Source organism: Cydia splendana, chromosome 16 (assembly GCF_910591565.1).
Source record: "Cydia splendana chromosome 16, ilCydSple1.2, whole genome shotgun sequence".
Classification (NCBI taxonomy): domain Eukaryota; kingdom Metazoa; phylum Arthropoda; class Insecta; order Lepidoptera; family Tortricidae; genus Cydia; species Cydia splendana.
Window position 1 is genome coordinate 14,545,434 of NC_085975.1, and position 25,792 is coordinate 14,571,225.

The 25,792-nt window shown below is 40.1% G+C and overlaps 1 protein-coding gene across 1 annotated transcript; it reads left to right on the plus strand.

Annotated features, from left to right (window-relative positions):
- The first annotated feature begins 747 nt into the window (after positions 1-747).
- LOC134798374 (cartilage oligomeric matrix protein-like) lies at positions 748-25,721 on the plus strand. The gene is made up of 23 exons (XM_063770790.1): positions 748-849; positions 2,180-2,350; positions 2,832-2,942; positions 4,014-4,160; positions 4,948-5,058; positions 5,683-5,721; positions 6,006-6,125; positions 8,662-8,778; positions 9,083-9,199; positions 9,941-10,060; positions 10,668-10,856; positions 11,250-11,375; positions 11,611-11,846; positions 12,331-12,483; positions 12,934-13,140; positions 19,120-19,288; positions 19,715-19,892; positions 20,070-20,245; positions 20,837-20,942; positions 21,083-21,292; positions 22,738-22,921; positions 23,301-23,538; positions 24,647-25,721. The coding sequence occupies exons 1-23, from the start codon at positions 822-824 to the stop codon at positions 24,730-24,732; spliced, it is 3,339 nt and encodes a 1,112-aa protein (XP_063626860.1). The 5' UTR covers positions 748-821; the 3' UTR covers positions 24,733-25,721.
- Positions 25,722-25,792: the final 71 nt, after the last annotated feature.

A 25,792-nucleotide genomic window follows, 5' to 3' on the forward strand; every position in this document is an offset into this window, starting at 1 on the left:
AACGCCGTCGAGAACGTAATTTACTTTCTATACGTCCCGTTTGCACTAATAAGCGAGTGCGAGCGAGATGTATAGAAAGTAAATTACGTTCTCGACGGCGTTTATGTCAGTGACAAACTGATGGTAACCGTACTGAACCCTGTACGGTTACCATCAGTTTGTCACTGACATAAACGCCGTCGAGAACGTAATTTACTTTCTATACGTCCCGTTTGCACTAATATGCGAGTGCGAGCGAGATGTATAGAAAGTAAATTACGTTCTCGACGGCGTTTATGTCAGTGACAAACTGATGGTAACCGTACTGCACTGAACACAACTGAACCTGTGACGGATGTACGCGTTTACGTTAAGTCTCATTTTGATTGGGTATTTGAACAGCGCGCCAAGCGGGACGTTTTGAAAACTCAAAATCTTACACAAAAATATACTTACTTGACGCAAACGCGTACGTTACGTCACGCCATTGAAATCTACACTAGCGGTACAGTTCTATCGAATACGATAAAAATAAGTTAGATATCCCAAAAAATACCAACCCCATGCACTTGTCCTATTTGAAAATAATTTCCTTGCCAAGATTAATCCCGCTATGATCGTAAGGTTCAACGAAATGACATTAAAACCAAACTTTTGGCCAACAATTCCAACAAAATATTTTATAGCATAACGAGCAATCACAACATTATAAGTTAATACGAAACTGAAGCCAACCGTTAATTCAATTATTAAATCCATTATTTTCATGTGCATCGTCGCTTTGCTTAGTTAGCAATTCCAAGTCTCAGTAATGTTAAATTGTTATTTTGATATCTATTAACATGATATTATTTACGTCCTTATTATTCAGTAAGTGCAATTATTTTAAAATAGAATAGAATATAATAGAATAGGGTATTTAACTGTATTTAAAATAAATTATTATACACCATGTATGAAATAAAGCACCTGAAGATTAATAGAAAAACGTAGACAGCAGTTATTTTTAGACACAATTTATATTTTAAAACCCGTATAAAACTATAAAGAGTAGGTAATTTGATTGTGACGTCACATTTTGATTGTTTCATATCAATTCCATAGTAGCAAAATCGTTTTGACAGTTCCAAAAAAGAAACTGATTTGACTAGGAATTAGTCAAATACGTACCCTATAGTTTATTTGGTGTTGAATACAAGCTTAATTATAAGGTACTATTTTTGTTTCTGTTACTTATGACGTTTCACGAGTCACACCTTTAGCAAAGACATATGTAACTATGTAACTTCGTATAAGACGAATAAAGTCTAAGGAAAAAACGTGCCTCAAAATTCAAGTAAAAGTCATTCTCGAATAGATGCCGCACACACCTTTAGCCTATCCTCGGCTAGATGGCGTGACGACACCGTTTCATATTTAACAATTTTAACACATGGATATCAGTGAATGAACATGGATCAAAATGATATAAAAATAATAAAATCATTTATCCATATATATGTATACATTTTTTGATAACTATATACGTTTTCATTTTGAGTTTTAGTCGTGTGTCGATAGATGGCAGTAAATTTACAGTGCCTACAAAATTTACAATACATAATAATGACAGGACCCCTCTATACTATCTATTCTTTTTGCCTTTAGTAAGTAATTGCCCAACTCATGAGTCGTTATCACAGTGTACTCACAATGGTTTTAAGCGCCATAGACGGTATCGTATTGGGTCGTCCCATTCGTTTTTGGTCAAGTTCTTAAATTAGTCCTATTCTGCTTTTGTCACTCATTCTACATTGAAAGCCACCGACGATTGTGAAGAATGTAGAATGGGTGACGAAAGCACAATAGGATTAATTTAAGAACTTGACGAAAAACGAATGGGACGACCCAAGACGATACCCCATAGACGCTATTGGCGCTTAAGACCCTTATGCCAATATCCGCATAAGTATTGAAAAAAAAAACAAAAATCGGATAGTAAAAAAAAATATCATAGAATCCGGTCACCTAATTTCACGGGAATCGGTTAAGAATTGCGACCCGTAGAGGAGAACATCCGGACATACGAAAGCAAAATGCCCGAGTTAAAACGGAGACCTTCGCTAACGCTTCGGTCAATAAAATATTTAAAAAAGAAAACATGTTTTGATAATGATATAATTCAGGGAAATCTTGACGCAGATCTCCATTTATTTTATAGCCATTCATATTATAAGTTCAACAGTGGAAAGTCTACAATGCCCCCATACGTGCGATTCGAAGGAAGAATTGAACCCAACCGAACATTGTGTTAAAATAGAACCGCTGAATGGATCAGCAACTTATATTCAAATGTTTGCATGCGCGATGATGGATTTCAAATGTCAAGTAGGTAAGTCTCAAAAATAGCTGTTACAGTTGGGCCATTTTATTTAAAATTGTCCCCTACACTTTTTTTTTCAAAATTGGGATTCGTTATGTTATTTCTACTCAGAATCATGAGCTCTTTCTATCCTAATAGGAGAAAAAAAGTGTCCCAAGATTTCCATACATTTTTCGATCTTTCCATTCCGAAACCGCCATACAAAGTCTATGAAAAAATGGTAACGGAATGGGGAAAAAACCTCGGGACACTTTTTTTCTCCTATTAGGACAACTTTAAATAAAATGGCCCTACAACTGGGGTGCATAATTTTATTATTTTCCATCGTATTTTCACGGAAACGTACGAACGTGTCTTGCTATTTCAGTCAGTCTCGGTACAAAAAGTACTGCCGACTTAAGTAGTGTGACAAATACGAATGTAGCTATCTGATTATTGGTCTTAATTAATGTAATGTTAAAAGGGTTAACACGCAGTACATTTTTTTCAGGGGAAAAAGCTAAACTGTCAAGTGTTGAAAAGTCAAAGTGTACCCTCCCGATAAGAGTGAAAAGAGAGGCTCCCGTTGCAAACAATGTCGAGGAAGATTACCAAGTTACAGGTACATTTACCTATAATAAAAAAAAACATATATTGCAGATCAATGATCCATAGGATGTTAGTAACAATTTTGACTTAATAACTAAGTTAGTAGGTATAATATGTTACACAACGAATGCCGCAAAAATATGTGATACGCTCTTATTGATTTTATAATATGATCGTGTGTATTACGATGTTTAGGTAACGGTACTCAGTGGCGTAGCTATTAGGCGTGGCGTAGGCGAATGGGGCCTTCGCCCACGGCCTCGCACTTAGCGGGCCTCGCAAAGCCAACCTTTATGACTTTGGGAAAGCAGATTGAAAAGGGACTCGCAGATGTTGTTTTCGCCCACGGCTAGATTGCAGTTCACGCTACGCCACTGACGGTACTTACGTTAAATTCGTACTCATATGATTGTGAGATACTTGCTAGGTATTTTCTGCTAAGGACAAGGGTTAAGGAAATTGGTTTCTAATGAATGAATCAATGAATGAATGAATGAATGAATGAATGTTTATTTGCTTCAAACAAGCGTATATATAGGTGTTACATTTTGTTTTTGTACGATCCTTGTTTTGCCATGACTGGCGTCTATTGTATTGTATTGGCTTTACGGTGCAAACTTGGCGTGGTCATAGTAGTATGATTAAGTAGAGTACAAATTCCTTGAGTGTACATACATTTTGACTTTTTTGTACCACAGTCGTGTTTTGATTTATAGGGTATAACCAAATGGAGATGCCTTGTCTGTAATTTTCTGTGGAAACAGTCTGCCGATTTTTGCGGGGGAGCAGCACGTCACGTAAAAATAGTCATGTATAAACGTCAGTCTATACAATGTGTATGATCATTGGTCATAGAGTCAGTGGCGGACTTGCTGTGTTGGCCGCCCTAGGCCCCAGGCCCTGTAGTACATACTACCCGCCCCTTTCTCAGCACCCATCTATAGACTGCCGCCTTGCTGCCGCCCCTAAAAATCTTGCCGCTCTAGGTCTGCATAGAGGCACGCCTGTTAATGGGTACTCCGATTGGTTATATCCTCCGTGGGTTTATATCTTAATTTTTGACACTGTGTCTGTTTGGCCTCAGAAACCATGAAAAGTCAAAAAAAAGAGTGCCCCGTCGAATGTCCTAAAACCAGCGAAATGGTGTGCGCGCGTTGCAACCACGGCATCTACCGGTCCTTCCTCAGTGAATGCCACATACGGATGTACCAGTGCCGCCATCCAGCCGATAGTGGGTTTACTTGTGTACATTCTTGACAGATTGTGGAGTAGTAATAAGCTTTAAGGCCTGTCCAGACGGAAACAATTTTTCGCCAATCTGATTAAATTGTCCGATCAAATCAGGTGATGCGAACGCAAAAGCCAATTTGGCCACGTTCACCAATATTAAATTTATGGTGATATTTGAGCGTTCTAAATTAAAAAAATGCCCTCAAACGTGAATACTAGTGTTACAAAACACTGGTTTAAACTTTCACGATCATTAAACATTTTTAAATTGAAAAACGAAACTTAATCGCGTATTTACTAGTGTTACAAGTCGGTATTCTTACGTCCGCACCGAATTTTATCGGTAATATCGGTCATAATCGGCGGTTGAATTCGGCGAGCCAAATTGGCGTTTGCTTCCGCACGGCCTGATTGGATCGGACAATTTAATCGGATTGAGGAAATTTGGCCCCGCCTGGACACGCCTTTACTTGTGGACATATTATGTCCCTTCCAATTCCCGTGCGTGGAGACAGACAGACTCCAACCCTGTCCATACGGGACAATTTTACGCACAATCTGATAAAACAAGGTGAGTATTAGGGCGTGCGCTCGTTTGAGGTGAATTTTTTGTAATTTTGATCCCTCGAATATCTAATAAATCTAAAAAACATTTACGTGTGGACACTAGATGAGAATGCCGCAATTTAATTTTGATTGTTCCGCATGGACACATGTTCAATGATCCATTAATTTGTCACATATTGTTTGTTAGAGAGACAACCAGTTAATATATCTAACTCTTCTAGGACTAGAGTTGGTCTCGCGACATTCGTGCTACGGTTCAGCACCGTACATAATGGATGGAAACCGACCCCAGGATGTCCAAGAAGCGCTGCATGACGTCGACGTTCACAAGGGTTGGTACCTATAACTTTAACGCCCCAGTACATCACAGTGGTCAAGGATGGTCCATGACAAGCCGTCCGACCATTGTGTAAGGGGGCAATGGTATACAATGGCGGACGACTGGCCATCAGTTGTCTATCGTGTTACGCAATCGGGAAGTTGTCGGTTTTTTGGCATGGCCCATCGTTAGCTGCTGTGTACTGGGGCCTTAAGAATTTAATAGAAACTGTCTTTTATTTATTAGCCTATTCACTGTCCCACTGCTGGGCAAAAGGAGCCCCTTTTTTCCTGTCATTATTGGTCAATGCCCCCTCCGCCACTTTTCATAATATTTGTCTAGGTGTCCCGCCATCTCCCAAACATGAAAGACAACCATTGTCCATTGACAATTAATTCTCATTACATTTATGTTTTTATTGACTTCATTGTCAATCAAGTCAATAAATTACCGTGTCCGGGCCGAAGCTTCCGGCGCTTACTTTTCTATGACATGACAGGCGACCACGTGATGCTTTCCATAGAAAACGATGCGTCGGAAGCTCCGGCCCGGACACGGCCCGGTCTAACGTGATTCATCCTTATTACAGAAATGAAGAAGTAGAAAAGTGTACATTAGTATTGTTATTATTTTTCAGATGCAAAGAATAAGGATGCTCTGTTCGGTATGTTACAAGGTATGTACATTTTTATTTACTTCTTACAAAACCAATAGACTAATAGGTACCTACATAAATTAATAGATTCATACGGCATATACATTTTTCCTAAAATATATGAAAAAATTATCATTATACCCGTTATAAAATTAGTGATAATTAAATACATTTCATAATCCTTTCAGCAAAAACCGGTTAAACTGAAAATGTTCCTTTGAATATATCTCAAGTCAGTCATTTATATGATATAAATTAACGTTGGTTGTTTAATCCGGGTGGTTATTTAAACTAACTATTTTCAGACAGCAACTTTTGGTCGGGCTACCACCGAAAACCTCGAACGCCAAAACCAACAGTTTACGTACCATGGCCGCCAAGACAAACGATACCGAAACGGCTACAATCGAACGAAGATAATGGTGGTATGTACTATCCCCTCCCTAGCCGTTTTATTATTTATTTATTTATTTTATTTTATTAAGGTTCATCAACAATTGTTGACATCGATACATTTAAAACGTACAAGCTAATACATGTTAGGGAGTGATGTCACAATCACTTACAGGTAAACACCGCATGCAAAACATATATAAGTAAACAACTAAAGAAATTCTAAATTTAAACTTATTTTCTAATTATTTATGTTTTAGGAAATATTTTCGGACAGATATTATAAATTTATTTAGTGGGTCATAGTGCATATCCGCTTTGTCACAGCAACCATTAGCAATTTTACATAACCTGCCACAGCGACTGCGATTTAAGCCCTTGCTACACGGTCGCCAACAAGCCTTCAGACCGCGTGGCCTTGGTCCGTCCCGGACCGTGTAGACAGTTGTTTCCAACAAAATTTGACCAAAACTGACCAAGGACAGACCAAGGTCAGACGGTTAGAAGGCTTGTCGGCGACCGTGTAGCAAGGGCTTTACAGCTGAGAGCTGTTGGTGTGCTCTCTGGTGACTGACATAGCCAATTTTAGCAGCGAATGTCCTACACTCGCTGCAGTCAGCACTCCTCCGATGTTATTGTAAATGCCACAGGTGGTCTGGCTTTTAGCTCGTACTCTCGTAGCGTCGAGTTCTGTACGCCGCACGGCCTCAAACTAACGCACCTGTAGACCTTAGCACACGATTGACGCGACAGTATCTCGCGGCGAGATAGACTACCCGTCTTTTTCTTACTATGTTAATTAAAGAGGGACGGGTTCTGCATAATACGATATGCCTCCAATGGCGACAGCTGGCGAGATTCTCCCACGACGTTGGCTCTATATGAGTCCTCTTCATGTTTGAACCAATAAAAAACCGGCCAAGTAAGAGTCAGACTCGCGCGCAAAGGGTTCCGTACCATTACGCAATAAACGGCAAAAAATCACGTTTGTTGTATGGGACCCCACTTAAATATTTATTTTATTCTGTTTGTTGTTATAGCGGCAACAGAAATACAGCATCTGTGAAAATTTAGTCTAGCTAATCTAGCTATCACGGTTCATGAGACAGACAGACAGACAGACAGACAGACGAACAGATAGACGGAGTCTTAGTAATAGGGTCCCGTTTTATCCCTTCGGGTACGGAACCCTAAAATGCAGCGTTAAATCCACTGACTGACTGATCAATGCAAATGCAGAGCCGAAACTACAAATGCTCGAAAGTTGACATTTGCACACCAGGTTACATTTGTAATAAGAACCGATTTTGAAAGGTTAAAACGGAGATGAAAGTTTGTATGGGATTTTATTATAAGCTAGGAACTTGAGACTTCTTTAAAAGGTATTTTATAAAAATAGAAGCAAACTAATTTCAGCGTTTTTAAAATTTCATCCCCTAAAAGGGTTAAAAAGGGATTGAAAGTTGTAATCCATTTCAAATGCTTAGAAACTTCTTATAAAGGTTCTACTTATTCTCTTCTTTTTTGGAAATTTAACCCCTAAAGGGGGTTATAAGGGGATGAAAGTTTGTATGGTGTTCAAGTTTTATTTTGAGCTCGGAACTTGAAACTTTGTACAACAGCATATGAGATATTAGAATTCAAGAAAAGTAATTCCATCGTTTTTAAAAATTCACCCCCAAGGTGGTGAAACGGGGATTAAAAGTTTGTATGGAGCGAATCGTTATTTTAGAAAAAAGAAAGTGATTTCAGCGTTTTTAGAAATGTATTCCCTAAGGGTTAAAATGCCTTTCATTTTAAGTTTGTATTAATCCCCAATTTATGGTGAAGAAACGGTTGAAAATTTGCTTCGGGAGCGAATTTTTGTTTTTTAATAGGGGGGTTGAGAGGGATTATATCTAGAACAATTTTATTTTTCTTAGGCCTGGCCGCAGACGTTTGGAATTTTCATTCGGTTTCCGCACGGAATGACAGGTGGGAACGGGACGTCGCTCTACAAATGCATGGTGCTGTCTCGCTTGCACATGTCATTCCGTACGGAAAATTCAGAGCGTGCGGGGTCAAGCTAATCCGTGACGTGCCAAAAGGAGACATAATATAGATAGGTGATACGAAGTTCACCGGGTCAGCTAGTTCGTTTGAAATGGAACAAAATACCTACGGTAAAAACATATTTCATCATTTATTTTTTAATTAAGCTCAACCAAAAGATACTTGATAGAACCAACAGACTTATATCGACCGGGATATGGACCGTAATAGTATTGTTTTCGACCTCCCGATGTTTCGACGCAGTCACATGCATTATGTCTCGGTCGATATAAGTCTAGTGAAACTAACCGTGAATTATTCAAAACTGTTCTTGATAGAACCGTCATATTAGGGACCATTATTAGAGGATAAGTCTTCGCACGCAATCTACCAAAAAACCCTCCATTTACTTTATTCGAGTAATTACGAAAATGGAGTCTATATGATGAGTGAACGGAACCACCCGACATCATGATGTATTTGAAATTACCCGAACACTCCTAACCTGTTTGAATCCTTATTGATTTTACATGGCAGGAGTGGATTGCCGGATCACCGCCACAGGCATAGATTGCGGGCCCTGCCCGCCCGGCACGGAGGCCGACGGGCGCCGATGCCGACCCGTCACCTGCGATAGGCGACCGTGCAGTAATGGTAAGGAATACGCAGCACAAACGCACCTCGATCAACACACAACGCCTAGAGAAAAAGACCCTGCAAAATATAGAAGAAAACTGCTTTGCTGGTGTAGAATGAAAATCTTTGGAACGATGTTTTTAAATTTTACTTAAAATGTTGGTGGTGAATAAGAACGGGAAGTAAAAATTATGCCTTTGATGCTTTAGTTATTTCGTTTAAGTATTCATTTATTCCATAATTCCCTTCAATTTATATTTTAACCTTTCACATCACAAAAAAGTGAAACGCATAGTTTTGTAACCATTTTTAAATACTTTAGGTGAATATTGCATGGACACGGCGGAAGGTTTCCGGTGCGCTCGGTGCCCTGGTCGTCAGACCAGCGACGGACGAACTTGCCACACCGCCTGCAACCCCAACCCTTGCTTTCAAAGACGTAAGTAATTGACAGTGAATTAACCGATTGATGAATATTGCACGGACACGGCGGAAGGTTTCCGGTGTGCTCGGTGCCCTGCTGCCCTGGCCGTCAGACCAGCGACGGACGAACTTGCCACAGCACCTGAAACCCCAACCCTTGCTTTGAAAGACGTAAGTCATTAACAGTGTATTAACCGATTGGATGAATATTGCACGGACACGGCGGAAGGTTTCCGGTGCGCTAGATGCCCTGGTCGTCAGACCAGCGACGGACGAACTTGCCACACCGCCTGCAACCCCAATCCTTGCTTTGAAAGACGTAAGTCATTAACAGTGTATTAACCGATTGGATGAATATTGCACGGACACGGCGGAAAGTTCCCGGTGTGCTCGATGCCCTGGTCGTCAGACCAGCGACGGACGAACTTGCCACACCGCGTGCAGTTTCAAACCCTGCTTCGAAGGACGTAAATTTATCCATGTTATTAATTGAATAGTGGAAGGACACTGTTATTAATTGAATAGTGAAGCACAGCTATAAGTTCCAGTGTCAGTCCAGGCCAAAATGAATCTACATACTATAGTTCTGGCTGAAAGATACCCAAACAATATAGGCAATATTTAAAATATAAACAAAACTATGGAAATATATGTGTTCAATTACAGGTTTAAAAAACACAAACATTATATCAATGGTGTATTGCTTACCTTGTTTACTTCTAGAAAACGATTTTTTTTTACCTAAGTTTACTTCTAGGCGTGCCTTGTCAAGACTTGCCCGGCGGCGGATACCGCTGCGGGCCATGTCCGCCTGGTTACCACGGGAACGGCGTGCAGTGCTACAGAAGGTCGTGTTCACAGATCAAGTGTTTTGAAGGTTAGATTCGGACCAAGAAAAGTCTGCAGCGGATTTGATAGCCCACGCAGTGCAAGTGTTATTTTAAACGTCAAACTTCTATGAAATTATGACGTAGAAATAACATTTGCACTTGGTGGGCTATCGAATTCGCTGCAGACTTTTCTGGGTCCGATTTTAGTTGCATTCTCAGTTGCTGAGGATATAGGAGATTCATCATTATAATATCAACTGAAATTATCATTGCTGGATAAATGTTTGTTAGGCTCTTCACGAAGACTAGTCAAAGGCCACAGCCACAGCCTTTTGCTTACGTTCTTTATTTAAGTAAAATGGAATGTCATTGATTAGAGAATCATACTTTAGAGCTAATAAAACAAGAGTTATTTTGTCGGGTCGTACCAGAATATGTAGAAAATTATATAAAAATAGGTACTTATAAAATCAGCTAGCGTTTGGACCAATAACAGCGAAATATTTGAGGATAATGTTAAAATTTCTATTTTTAGTGGAATATATAATGCTCAGTTTACCATCTGACTATTATGACTAGGAAAAAGCTTGTGAAATTAAACCTTTTGACAAGCTTAAGAGAAACTGACAAGTTTTTTTCATTGCATCAATATAGGAGTCCAATGCCAAGAAACCACCGCCGGCCCCCGTTGCGACGTCTGTCCTAGCGGTTACGACGGAGACGGCCAACGCTGCGAGCACGTCTGCAACACACGGAGACCGTGCGGCAAGAGACGGTGCAGCCGTCTTAGAGAGAGCCCATTCTACGAGTGCGAGAGCTGCAGCAGGGGGTATGAGTGGAATGGTGAGTCATGACTAGAGATGAGTGATGTTGTTGGGGCCTCTGCTCTGGCAACGTAGACGTCCAGCGCTGCGAGCACGCGATATAGGGAGACCGTGCAGTGACAGACGGTGCAGCTCTCTTACAGAGAGCCCGTTCTATGAGTGCGAGAGCTGTAGCATGGACTACTTTATTTTTCCTCTGTCATGATTTGAAATGAGTGACCAATGGGCGTAACCACAAACGGAACATTTTAGAACTATTCCAACCCTCTCTGTTCGAAGTGTGGTCACTGAACTTTTAATGCAGATGGCTATAATTGTTATAATATATTGCGTTTCGGAGATACCTTCAAAAGACGCATTTACCGCAAGAGACACATTTATTTTTATTATAAATGTACCTACTACGTTACAGCTGACAGCCAGCGATGCGAGAACCTCTGCGACACACGGAGACCGTGTGGCGAGAGGCGGTGCAGCCCTCTTAGAGAGAGCCCATTCTACGAGTGTGAGAGCTGCAGCAGGGGGTATGAGTGGAATGGTAAGTAATTGATCACCAACACTATCTAGATTGTAACTTCGATGATATTAGTTTTTGACTTTATGAGGCAGATGACCAGCTGTGCAGAAAAATCGTCCGCGTTACGAAAAGAACAATGATTAAGTTATGGATGACAATAAATACTTTCCTAACGTTCTCACTGCTCAGCTCTTTTACGTACCTACTTACTTAATCGTGTGTTTAATAATTATAATGTTTCCTTTTATCCTCCTAGGCCACTCCTGTGTCGACATGGACGAATGCGATCTGATCCGCCCCTGTGACGAACTAGTCTCCTGTCGCAACTTCGACGGGGGCTTCGAATGCGGCCCGTGCCCGTACGGGTACACCGGCAGCCAGGGCTGGAGGGGCGTGGGCGACGAGCGCAGGAACGAACGTTGCGAGGATATTGACGAGTGCGCGGAGGGACGGTCGAATTGTCAGAGGGGGAGGCTGTGTGTTAATACGCCGGTAAGGATAAAATTTTCTTGAATGATGATCATGCTAAAGACATGCTAAAGAACACATTCTAAAAGAAAGTGTCTTGTAAAGCTACATCAGTTAAGTTAACAAGGCTCGGGAGATGGTTGTAAGAATTTCGAAAGGTTTACCCGTCAGAGGACGACTTTTTATCAATACGTTGGCCGGTCTACAATGTTATAGGCCTCGTGCATGAACTATAGGGGGCAGCATAGGAGCCGTCAGATTTTTGGCGCGAGGCGTAAATGTGTCGTTTATGCTTCCGATGTAGCCCACAAAATGGCAGACCCTACTATGCACAAGGAAACAAACCGACGAGAACGGTAGATGGTAGCACTTGCTTTGGCAGTGTACATGTGCACATATGTTTCCGATTCTGCCCACAAGATGGCAGACCCTCCAACGCGCACGGTCCCTATTCCACGTAGATATATTAATATACCAGTAGGTACCTTAACAATGTCTTACATTCTAGGGTTCGTTTACATGCGTGCCATGCGGAGGGAACTACTACGTGAACACAAGCATCTCATGCTATGACTCTGATTTCCACATCCCGCACTGCGACGTCAACTATTGTCGGCAGTTCAACGCTGTTTGCGGCTACGGACAGAAGTGTGTGTGCGCCGTAAGTATCTGCAATTTTGATTGTTTTAAAAACCACTTCCTGCCACAAAGATCGCAGGTGAAACGCGTATGCGTGTGTGTGTGTGTGTGTGCTTGTGCTGCACCTCCGATCTCCGACGGCGCACAAGCCTCTATTTAATAAACTGTCGCTGCAACAATCATCTGTCAAGATGCTGTGGCCAATGATGATAAAAACACTTATATGTGACTTACAGAGAGAAGACTGCCAGGTTGAAGTGGGACTGACCCGTCTGCCGTAAGAATCCGAATAGGTGGGCTTGAGCGGACAGGGCAGGCCCAGACGAAGATGACGGGATTACTTGACGCCTTCCGTAGTAGCTGGCCGGAAAAAGTGCAACAACGGGAGTCATGTATATAGATCTAGGGGAAAGGCTTTTGCCCAGTAGTGGAATACTGTGACAATATCTACAGTTCTAGTTTTTATTTTTAGATGGGTTACACCGGCAACGGAACCGTCTGCGGACGGGATTCAGATCTGGACGGTTATCCAGACCAACAACTCAACTGTTCGGAGACTCGTTGCAAAGCTGACAACTGTCCACACGTTGCCAACTCGGGACAAGGGGATGCGGATGGAGACGGCTTAGGAGACTCGTGCGACCCTGACGCGGACGGTGATGGCATTAATAATAATCCTGTAAGTTTCTGCGTAAAGGATGACTCACGCTAGACCGGGCCGTGGCCGGGCCGGAGCTTCCGGAGCTTCGTTTTCTATGGAGAGCATCACGTGATCACCGGGGCCCGGACGTGGCACGGTGCGGGCCCGGCCCGGTCATAGCCCTGACGTCCCGGAGGCCCGTGACAACCCGGAGACTCAATTTTTCTCTTCGGGTGGTATTCTACTTGTTTAAGATTTTTGTCCAATATGCATTGCGTCTCACTCTCTCATTAAGCAAAATGTGAGCCGCAAATACACATTGGACCAAGATTGGACAGATGGAATACCACCCTTCACAATATACATGCCCGGCTGTGTCGGAATATATTTGCCAAAATAAGAAGGTTGCAAAACGTCATAAATTTGTTTGTTAAATATGATGGTATAGCTAATTCGTTACTTGGTCGGTTTATATTAGGTACTTGGCGTCATAGCCCTGACGTCACGGAGGCTCCTGACAGCCCGGAGACTCAATTTTTCTCTTCGGGTGGTATTCTACTTGTTTAAGATCTTTGTCCAATATGCATTGCGTCTCACTCTCTCATTAAGCAAAATGTTAGACGCAAATACACATTGGACCAAGATTGGACAGATGGAATACCACCCTTCACAATATACATGCCCGGCTGTGTCGGAATATATTTGCCAAAATAAGAAGGTTGCAAAACGTCATAAATTTGTTTGTTAAATATGATGGTATAGCTAATTCGTTACTTGGTCGGTTTATATTAGGTACAGGCGTCTTTGATATAATATACGTCAAGATTATATAGGTTGGATAATGTCTTGATTCATTTTGTGAAATATGGAGGTGTTGCTGAAATATAATTTAGTCGGATTATATTAAATGAGACACCTATTCATGTTACTGCTTGTAAAACTGATTCAATAATGAGCATGTAGTTGTAGGTGTATAATGAATATTAAGATACTAGTTTTTTCTCACATTCCCACTTATTACTTAGATACTTTTTATTTCGTACGAAGTTCATAGAAATATATATATCAATAACATATCTATAGTTAGTCAAACCAAATTTGTCAGTAAATAAGAACAAAAAAACTATACTCGTCCTTTTCTTTTGGGTGCTAGTACTAGTGTAAGACAAAGATAGTATGATTCTCTCTATGTTTGAAATGAGACAGCCCTTTGACAAACTATAAAAAACATTTTTATTCATTAATTTAGAGTTCAACTGATCTTCTATAAATCTGCCTGCACAGAGTACAAACATATATCATATTTCAGTTGAGACCAGAACTTGGTTATTGTATGTATAGGCTATGTTTAGGCTTTGTGTTTAGAGTCGCACCAATAAAAGTCTGCAGCGGATTTGATAACCCACGCAGTGTAAGTGTTATTCATACGTCATAATTTCATAGAAGTTTGACGTTTAAAATGACACTCGCACTGCGTGGCCTATCAAATCCGCTGCAGACTTTTCACGGTCTGACTATAGTTGTGGTGGTTAGTTTAAGTGTTGCCAGAATGCAGCACTAGCATGTATTGTAAACCATAGAGTAATGTATGGCTTTGCGCCGCGATTCCCACACGAGTGTGGAGCGGGCTAAACAGTTTTTTGTCAACTTTTCACTATGACATTGATGCATCAAGGTGATTTGTTTACAAACTGCCTGCCGCGAAACGCGATAATCGAAAGTTCGTTATCTGCCTCTCCGTCGATATGCAGAGAGACAGATATCGAAATTCTTATTTTCGTGTTTTGCAGTAGGTCCTGGGGTTAGTGCTAGTAACGCCCCCTACGCAGAATTTTGCGTAATATTCCCTATTTCCTGCCTAAAATTACCCAAAGGCACTAACTACTGAAATAATACAATAAAACTCTTCGTATATTTTATTGTTCTTAAGTATAGAGTCTGGCTACTGAAATATTACACAAATGTTTGGCGGGAAATTCAAAAAATCTTGGGCTGGTCACACTTTGTGTAGAAGGAATTATAGTTTTGATACTAGAAAATATTTTTGATTTTCTGTGAACACGTAGGGTACTTAAGGATATAAGTTAAATATACGTTGACGTGCACTCAAAGCAGCTCACATAATTTCTACCACTATGTAAAGTACAGTCAACCATCAGTCAACAATAAACACATATGTTAACACTTTCTCACCATATACCATTGTAACAAGGCGAAAAATGAAATGTAGTTTAAATAAGACCTAGCTCGATAATACCGTAATATTAATCCATCACCAAAAAATACATAAGTACTATGCCAAATATGCTAAATGCTAAGTATCAAAATATTTATAGAGCACCAACCTCCTAATTTGTTTACATTTGTTTAGGAGTTGTAAACATTGCAGTTTTTCGTTATACAACGCTACATGTCGACTTCGCACATTGTCGTAATTATTTAAGAGCTTAAATAATAGTTTGCGAACCTCACTCAGTATAGACATTATTAATATTATTTGAAATAAACAATTTGAATGAATGACATAAATTGACAACTGACTTTTAGCTTTTTTTTTAAATCATAGACAATTAGTGATACAATAACGAAATATCTGTCAACAATTTTTGGCTAGCCAGACTCTATTAATGACTATGGGTGGTATTCCACCATCCTGTCCAATTTCTTTGTCCAATGTCATTGCGTCTCACTCTCTCATTAAGCTTAATATGAGCCTCAATACACATTGGGCAAAGAAATTGAATAGATGGAATACCATCCTAAGACGTGGAACGTGTCAGGGGGACCGCTAAATATCCCAAATAAAAAATTCATCTATGAGCCTCTCTTTCGCACAAATATATATAAGTGATAGAGAGGCAAATAGATTAACGAAGTGGTTCGCGGTTATAGCCCTGAAGTATTGAAGTATCAAACCACGGCATACTGCATGTGTACCTAACAATATTAAATTACAATTCTGCTAGGTACGGCCATTCCCAGTAGTTTTACCAGTTCCTGGGAATTTCCTTCCCAATAGTCTTACTGATAGTAAGATTTCGCGGCTGATACATACATAGAAAACAGCCATGACTCAGGAACAAATATCTGTGTTCATCACATAAATAAATCCCCTTACCGGGATTCGAACCCGGGATCATCGGCTTCACTAAGGCAGGGTCACTAAGGCCAGACCGGTCGTGAAATGATGATGATGTAGCGAGAGGGGACTCATGCCATTCGAAAGTACATACTCATCAACCTGTTAATAAAAAAACATTGGCTTCCTGCCAGTTATAATATTACCTTATTATAGTATTCCGTGTTTCCTGCCGTCACCCTGGAACACTCCAAATGCAGCCACTTTTTATGTTCGAACTTTTATGAACATAAAGGTATGGCATGAACAGCATTCATCACGCTACCTAAAAATGTCTATCAAGGACTATTGGGAGTTTTGTTTCACTGGTAAGTCTACTGGGTACAAAGTTCCCAATGGTCTTACTAGTAATTCATGATAGCATAGCATAGCATCTAAACTATCACAAAGTATGAAGCGGGAGGCGATGACTGACGATATTTGCTCCTGGCCCGCGGTCTATAAGGTGGTTCTTCTGTGGAGTATGACACGAATCCCATAGCCTGATCCCTAGGCAGTCTAGGAGTCCTGGTTGCTGCTGCGGACTCTGGAGGTGTTATAAGTTTGGTGTATTTGCCTTGTATTTATTAGAAAACCTAATTCCCCCAATGAGAGTGCAATTGGACGGTCGACGTAGTCTTAACAACATTTTGCCATCTTATTGACGTGCATTTTTACATATCAAACAGCAAAAAATAAACTATTATTGAATAGGTATTCATAATCTCCTTAGATGTGGCTGCTACAGTCTTGATTTGCCGAGTGATCATCTGATCATCGCTTTCCGGTTGCAACTTGGTGCCATCGAGGAATGTCCATGGTACATACATGAAAAAAAAAATTGTTTATAATACCATTCATTGTATCACAATACCTATTTTGTTACATGTAAGGAGCAAAGAGAATATAGTCACTGGTACGGAGTGCCTAAAAAGATATTAAATTATTATATACATTTGAACTTCTAAACTAAGTAGTGGCTTACAAAATATACCTACTTTCCAAATTCGTTATCTTATACTTTTTGAGTAAAATAGCTGTGACATATGGACAGACAGACAGACGGACATAATAATATCAATATCCAGTGAGGAAAACGGGAAATATGTTTGTATGGAGAACCGGTCATTCCCTTTCCTCTTAATAGCTTAATATGCTTCGGCACATGATTATACATGGGTCAAAAAGATCACTGTGTTATGTCTTTCCTGTAGACATACACGAGAGTTAAGGGCTATAAAGGCTAATTTTCTTATTTAACCCTTATCCACATGAAAAGGTCCTCCTTTTATTTAGAGAACTATGATAATATCATTACTTACATGCCCACAAGCTGTTAACTATTGCCCACAGGAGAGAAAAATGTACTGTTCGCGCGAACACACTAGTTTTCTCTCCTGTGGGCAATAGTTAACAGCTTGTATGCATGTAAGTAATGATTTTATCATAGTTCTTTAAATAAAAGGAGGACCTTTTCACGTGGATAAGGGTGAAATAAGAAAATTAGCCTTTATAGCCCTTAACTCTCGTGTATGTCTACAGGAAAGACATAACACAGTGATCTGTTTGACCCACATATTTATTTGTAGGTAAGTTGCCTATCTTACCTTAAGCAGAGAACCAGACGGTGACTGCTGGATATTGGTTTCTGAAATCTTGTTTTTGTTTTACCAAACGTTGTTTAATTCTGTCGTGAACGGCTTCGAAAAAGTCTTGGGTCATATGTAAATAAAGCTCTTTACATCATGTTGTGTATTCTCATTTTTCCGAACGTGTCGACCAAAGTGGATGTACGCCCCATTACCTAGAGTATGCAGTAGCCTCTTCATTAGTCATTAAGGCAGCCAGGGCCAATATTTTGATTTTATTTTCCATATCCGCTTACTTCCGATCGAACCATTTTTTTCAATCTGATTGACAGTTATTATGACATTTGTCATGAACAGTCAGCTCGGACGTCCCGGTCGGCTCGGATAGTGTTGGGTAGGACTCGAGTCCTTTCAGTCCTCTGCTTGAAGACTACTTAGTTTTTCAGACTCTTATAATTAAGTTAAAACTCGAGTTCTTTTCAACTAGAGAGAGACCCAAGTCTCTTGTAGAGACTTGAGTACTTTTCAGAGGACTCTCGTTTTTTTTACTAAAAATGTCGAAATGCATTGTCTTTATGTATAACTTGTAGATTAGATACATACATAAATCATACACTAACCCTTAATTTCTTTACTGTTATACAGGAAAAACCTATAAAATTGTTCACGGAGTCTTTATTTGGAGGCTCGAGTTCTTTTGAGTTGCTCTTAAAAAAGACTACAAAGGACTCGACTCGGGAGAAGATTTTTAAGCGCAGTCTTGTGAAAACGATCTGTTCTTCAAATTCAGACTCAAGAGACTCGAGTTTCTACAAACACTAGAGGCTCGGACATTGCTCGGACAGCACTAGTGTTAATGTAATAAACTAGTGTCGGGTGGCCCTGACGCCCCGGTCCCGGAACGGCCCGGTCACGGTGGCGCTCCTGACAGCCCCTGTGTCGGCTCGCTCCGGCCCGCCCCGGTCCGGGCACGGCCCGGTCTAGCGTGAGTCATCCTTAATGCTGTAGACACTATGCTAATTTGAACATTTTATTCACCATATTCATAGAATCTACTGAATCTTAGCAGATACCATGCGTTACTTGTATTCAAAGGTGTCTCCAAAGAAAAGAGTCGCCAGAGGCCTATAGAGGTATCTGAGGAAATAGAGTCCCAAGAAGCGTACTTGGTCCTTGTCAGTGGCTTTTTCGTGCATTAAGTTTTGCTGTTTTTCTGTTTGGGTATTATAGTGCTTGCCTTATATGACAGTGTACCTATTTTCTGAAAAAAAAAAAATGAATAACCTAAAATTTTACTTATATTCCTCTTAGGATAACTGCTGGCTCAAATACAATCCGGACCAGATGAATCGTGACGAAGACCGAACCGATCAGTTTGGTGACGCCTGTGACAACTGCCCTCGGCTGTATAATCCAGACCAAGAAGACACAGATCGTGATGGACTTGGCGATCTATGCGACCCTGACATTGATAACGATGGTACGAGTAACATAAGGTTGTGTTAATTTCCTTATATTTGTTTTAGTTAGTCAGTTAACTCATGAGTAGGTAATGTTGTGCTGTTTTTACTCTTCCGAACTGAACACAAAATAGATCAGAATTATCAGGAATATTCACTCGATAACTTGCAATAGTTGCAATCATCCATTTTGACCCGTTAAGAGTATGATTATACCTACTGCATTAGCTGGAGCCATGCACTTCATGGCTCTAAGAAACGTAATCCCCTTAGATTGGTCATAAATGTCATAATTTGAAAAGTTGGTTTGGTTGGTTGGTTGGTTGGATGGTTGCTTGGTTGATTGGTTGGTTGGTTGTTTGATATTTCCAGAGTATTTAAAACAAAGGTACTAACTAGTAAAGTAAAGGTTCAAAGCTACTAAACTTACTTTTTGTACAAATCAGGTATCGCCAACCAAATTGACAACTGCCCTAAGAAGTACAACCCTCTTCAAGAAGATATGGACCAGGACCAAATTGGAGACGTTTGCGACAACTGCCCCCATGTCCCGAACCCTTCTCAAGAAGACTCTGACAAGGATGGCGTCGGCGACTCTTGCGACAGCGACGTTGATAGAGACTCGTGAGTATTGTCTTGATTCCCTGCATCAAGAGGATCTTAAGGATACCTATAAATGGACTTCTTTAAAACATAATTGTTCCAAATTTTACCTATCTATGTCAAACGGCCTCTGAAAAAAAAAACGCATTTAACCGAGTCGCAAGGCCAATGAGATCCCCTGTTTTGTTTTGTGTCTAGTGACGGCGTGCAAGACGGTTTAGACAACTGTCCGAACCTACCGAACAGCGACCAGCAGGACAACGACAACGACGGCAAAGGCAACGCTTGCGATGACGACGACGACAACGACAGCATCCGGGACATCGACGACAACTGCCCGCTGATCGCTAATAGAGACCAAATAGATAGCAACGGTAAGAAGAAATATATTTGATAGCCTAATTTAGTGTCCCACTGCTGGGCAAAGGCCTCGATCGTTTGTAGTTTCCCGCCATTCCGGATAAAATACGTTCAAGTCGTCCCGCCATCTCCTTTTCGGCCTGCCTGCACCCCGGCCAGCACCATCTCATGATGGATGGTGATGGTGCTGGCCAAGAAAAATTATATAGTTAAAAAAAATGGAAAATAGTAATAATTCTGTAAACATTAGTAGTACATAAAGTAAGAAATGTCTCAGTAAAACGTCTAGTCTGAGGCTTTCTTTTTAACTGCTCGAGGTTTGCATACTTTTTTCTGTTCGACCGAGTCGGAAAAAGGCAACTTCGTTTATCGCAAAGGGCCGAAAGTTGACGCTTTCCAGCCGGAGAGCAGAAAAGATATTTATGGTTAATATAAAAAAATATATCAGTCCCATTGAACTACTGGGAATAGAACCCTTGTGGATATGGACAACGAGTATTTGATCTCTAATTAATACATATTTATAGTCAAAATGTAAGATAGGTAAGGACGAAGCGTGTCCACAAGTAGAAATAAATAACCATATTTATTTATGTTCCTTTAAGGTAACGGAGTTGGTGACAAATGTGAAAATGACTTCGACGGAGACAACATTGTCAACGAGGAGGACAACTGTCCCAACAATTCCCAGATATACCGTACCGACTTCAGGTAAACATTAATCATATATCTACTTAGGTCGTATTTTATTTATAAAGGCTTATAACCCGTAATCTTGTTTGAGAGGTAGAGTTGCCTAGGCTGTACTTTATATTGTGCGGTGCAGACCAACAAAATCAGTTAATTTTCAGACAATTCTTCCACGTCCGCCTGGACCCTGAAGGCGAGTCCCAACAGGACCCCAACTGGGAGCTCAGGGCTGATGGTGCCGAAATCATCCAGACCTTAAACTCGGATCCTGGGCTGGCAGTCGGCTATGATACATTTGGAGGGGTGGATTTCGAAGGCACCCTGTTTGTGGACACAAAGTTAGATGATGACTACGTTGGATTTACCTTTGGGTATGAATGTTGTTATTATTGTCTATAGTTACGACAGTAAAAATCTTTTTCTCAAAAATGGACGGCAAAGTCGACTTTGCCGTTTAAAAAATAGGTTGCGAAGCGCGTAGTTTATGGTCAGTCAAAAATTAAAAAGTTAAAAACATTGCAGTCTCGATTTTGGGACTGCAATGTTGCATACAAATTCCATTATTTGTCGAGTTCCAAACTTTTTAAAAGTTGAAATGGCCATATCAAATGAAGGCACAGGCCCATTAAACAGCCAAACAGATGATTAGTACCGCGACTATTTAGCTGTCTCAAATAGGTTGGCGTATTTTCGGCAGAAAAATACACTTCTATTTTTTTATTAAAAAAATAAAAAGGCGGCAAAGCTAATTTTTTCAATTGTTTCTACTTTTTTCTGTGAAAATATATACGTAAGAAAGTTGCTTTTGTAAAATATTTCTATGATATTTATATTTCTTGCACCATTTTTGAGAAAAGCACTATATATGACTCGGCTGGAAGGCTACTTGCTGGCTTCGGATTCAATTAAACGGACTCCCAAGGTCGTCCGTTTAAAACGAATCCTCAGCCTGCAAGTAGCTACTTCCGAGCCTCGACAATAATGTACTATAAAAAGTACTCTTGTAATTCTTGGAACCAAAGATACATTGTTTGGGTAAGATGTATAAAATCTATGACAATTTTGTGATTAGAATTTGACAGGTAAACGAGGTGGCGCTGTACAGTCAGCAGCAGAAGTTGCTAAGCGGGCCAGGTGTTCAAAATGATCTTGACGCGACTTTATTGTTAAGAGAATAAGAGCGTGTCAAGGTAATTTTGAACACCTCGCCCGCCTAGCATTTTCTGCTGCTGACTGTACAGCTCCATACATTTTGGGGTAACTCTGATTGTCAGAAGATGACGCTTGACAATTCAGTGACCGCAAAACATATGGCGCAGTATAGCGCCATCTGTCGGGCTAGCACATAATTGGCGATTGGCTCTTTAATTAATACAGTTAGAAAAAGACGGGTAGTCTATCGCGCGGCGTGATACTGTCGCGAAAATCATGTGCTTGGCAGTAGGCTTTTGGATGTCAAACTAAGGGGCACGCTTTTTCCTTAGATTTGTCTTCTCTATTCCAATCAATTCTCTTTGCTGGAACTGATGTCTTCAGTAGTTAGCTCTTCTCAAAAGTTTTACGCGTTCTCTTATACCTACATAGAGATGATGACTTCTTACCAAAGCTGGCCAACGAATTTAAAATCAGATATGAGAATTATATGAGAAGATATTCTCATATGATTTGCATTATATTATATCGTATATTTGGTCCAATTAAATCCACTGTTCTCCTGTGATGTTATCGATTTCATTCCTTTATGAATCTCTTATCCCTAGAATTCATTGTCAAATCAAGTAATCAAACAACATTACTTAAGGTTTATGATTTCCAGTTACCAGAACAACAAACGCTTTTACGTAGTAATGTGGAAGAAGAAGACCCAAACGTATTGGGAGAAGTTGCCGTTCCGCGCGGTCGCCGAGCCCGGCATACAACTCAAACTGGTCAACTCCAAGACCGGCCCTGGAATATTTCTGAGGAACGCGCTTTGGAATACTGAGTCTACTCCGGACCAGGTAATAATGGCTTTTGATATGAGCCGGGCTAGCACATGATATCTCGCGGCGAGATGGACTACCCGTCCCTCTTTAATTAACATAGTTAGCAAAAGACGGGTAGTCTATCTCGACACGAGATACTGTCGCGCCAATCATGTGCTAGGACGACAAACGCTAATCACTACGTAATAATATGGATGAGATACAGATATTGACGCATGGAAAGGTCGCTATCGTTATACCGTACATATGGGTAAAATATCTTAACTCTTTGGGATTTCTCCATCATTTTCTCTACCTATGCGATGATCCTCCTTGCTCTGAAGAGGTATCTGACTGTAAACAGAAATAAATTTCAAATAATTCTCAACTATACAATATTCAACAACTTTTTTAGGTGGAGCTGCTATGGAAAGACTCACGCAACAAAGGCTGGAAGGAGAAGACCGCGTACCGCTGGAGAGTGATCCATCGACCCAATATCGGTCTAATCCGCCTCAAGATATACGAGCAGGATCAACTGGTGGCCGACTCTGGGAACGTATACGATCTCACGCTGAAGGGAGGCAGGCTTGGAGTGTTCTGTTTCTCGCAGGAGATGATTATCTGGTCGGACCTCGTGTATAGATGTAATGGTGAGTCTTTCTGTCTCTTTGTTTCACAGATTGCAGTTCAGATGTGTTATTCTCTGAGAATATGTCTGCGGCTGCGTCTTATTGCCACGACTCTTTTGATACATTTTGTATTGAGTCGCGGCAATTAGACCGCATAAATATTTTTTGAGAATGACCGAGGTCCACTTTCGACATCCTTGTTTATGAGTAGGTAGGCATGTCATGAATTGTTACCAACTTTGAAAACTTGCCGGTCGGTTATAAATACCACTTGTCTATGGAAGGTGGCCCACCAGTCTATTAGCATCCGCCTAGTTAGGATATCCCAGCATGCCAAGTTTGTGACTGACTTTGGAAATGTAAATAATCTGACACTGAGGACAGGCAAGTTTGGAATGTTTTTTGCAGGAGATGATTATTTGGCCTGACTTTTTGTACTCGTATTGTGTATATTGTATGGTCAGCCAAGAAAGTGGTCTACCACTTTTCGACTCTATTAATCAGATGATAGAGTCGAAAAGTGGTAGACCACTTTCTTGGCTGACTGTACATAAATAGTGTTAGTCGCGACACTAAAGGCAACTTGTAGTTGGCCGCTGAAGGGAGAATAGCATGCAATGCAATGCATCGATGTAACTCTGGAAATCTCAGAGTATGCAAAATTGCCATTTGTTTATTCGATTATCGACCTTGAGGGGTATTCGACAAGCGACGTTTGAAGTATCGTGTTGATCTCCCGTTGATGCGGGAAAAATTGTGAGTTTTCGAATACGTACAATGTCTAAATTTGACATTAGGTAAGTAGCAATCCACCGTTAGGCGACAACCAAACCAAACCGGACCACCCCGAGTTCAGAGCCATTATAAACCGTATACTCGTTACTCGTAGTATTAGTAATAAAACAAAGTTGATTTTGGTTTAATTATTTTTTCAATTGATGAGTTTGGGTTGTACCAAATGATATTATCCACAGTTGATCGAGTCAACATTTGATAGAATCAAAATTAAGTGTTGATTTGATGTGGACGCGAAATCTGACAGTTGACAATTTAAACATGTACAATTTCAGATTTCGCGTATGTGTCTCTTTCATATCTCATTAATAATTTCTTTTGTATGTTGTTACAGATAAAATACCAACAAATATAGTATCGGAGTTGCCTCAAAGACTTCACGAGAAATTCGAGGTAGACCACAACTTTGTATATCTGTAAATAAAATATTGTTAGCTACAAAGTCTGCAAACTGCTGACAACGCAACGCGACCACCCAACGGGACCCCTTCCTCAGGCAGCGAGGACTGAAACTCAGCCTATTTGACCGTAGACGCTCGTTCGATTAACATCATACATCCTTAAATACTAGCTCTGAGATTTTTATTTTTATGTTACATTTAAATTTGAAAATGTGTACTTTAAAAACATTATTTTTATTAAATTGTATTTAATTTTTGTTTCATATTTCATTTTCACAAAATAACCGATTAAATTTATTCAAACTTCTTCCCTAAGAACTAAAAATATGTTAAGTATATCAAGATATGTCGACTAGTTCTGTACGGACATGATGGTCGTTTTTGTCTACGTGACAGCCTGATAAAACGGTGTCCGTCACTTTCTCAGTTATTTTATCACGTGGATAAAGCGATCCTTAATACGCCTACTGATGTAATTTATTACAGTACTCGTTATGTTTAAACTCGTCACAAATTAGAAATCATGTTTCTCTCTTGACGCTGTTTAAATAGTACCTACCTATTGTAATAGACTGATCCGACATTGAATCACACTGAGAAATCAGATTTTTGTAAGTACTCTAAATGTAGACTAAAATGCTTTATACAGCGATTTTGAGACGCTCACTTTTTAAGTGTACAATTACGAATCTACCAAAAATATAAAATTTTGTAATGCGTTCAGATGAATCTTGAATACTAAAACTAACACTATAGGTACTTTTTATACCTTTATCCAGCGTTATCTTACTTGTAAAAGGAAATATAGAAGATTCAGGCCATTCTTCTCAATAACGCTACTCTGTAGCGTATGTTATTTTAAAGACTATCCGTGTTTGTATGGATAGGTAACATACTTAGTTACATTTAAGTATTGTAAGTACAGAATATTTTTGTGTTCATTAATAAGAATTGTAAGTAACTTTGCATAGTGTAAGTTGAATAGATTAATACATATATATTTTTATATGCCGTTTTCTTTCTTCTACTAGAGATAGATATCCTAACTTCGGTTATACGACCGTCCCGTTTTTGAAATT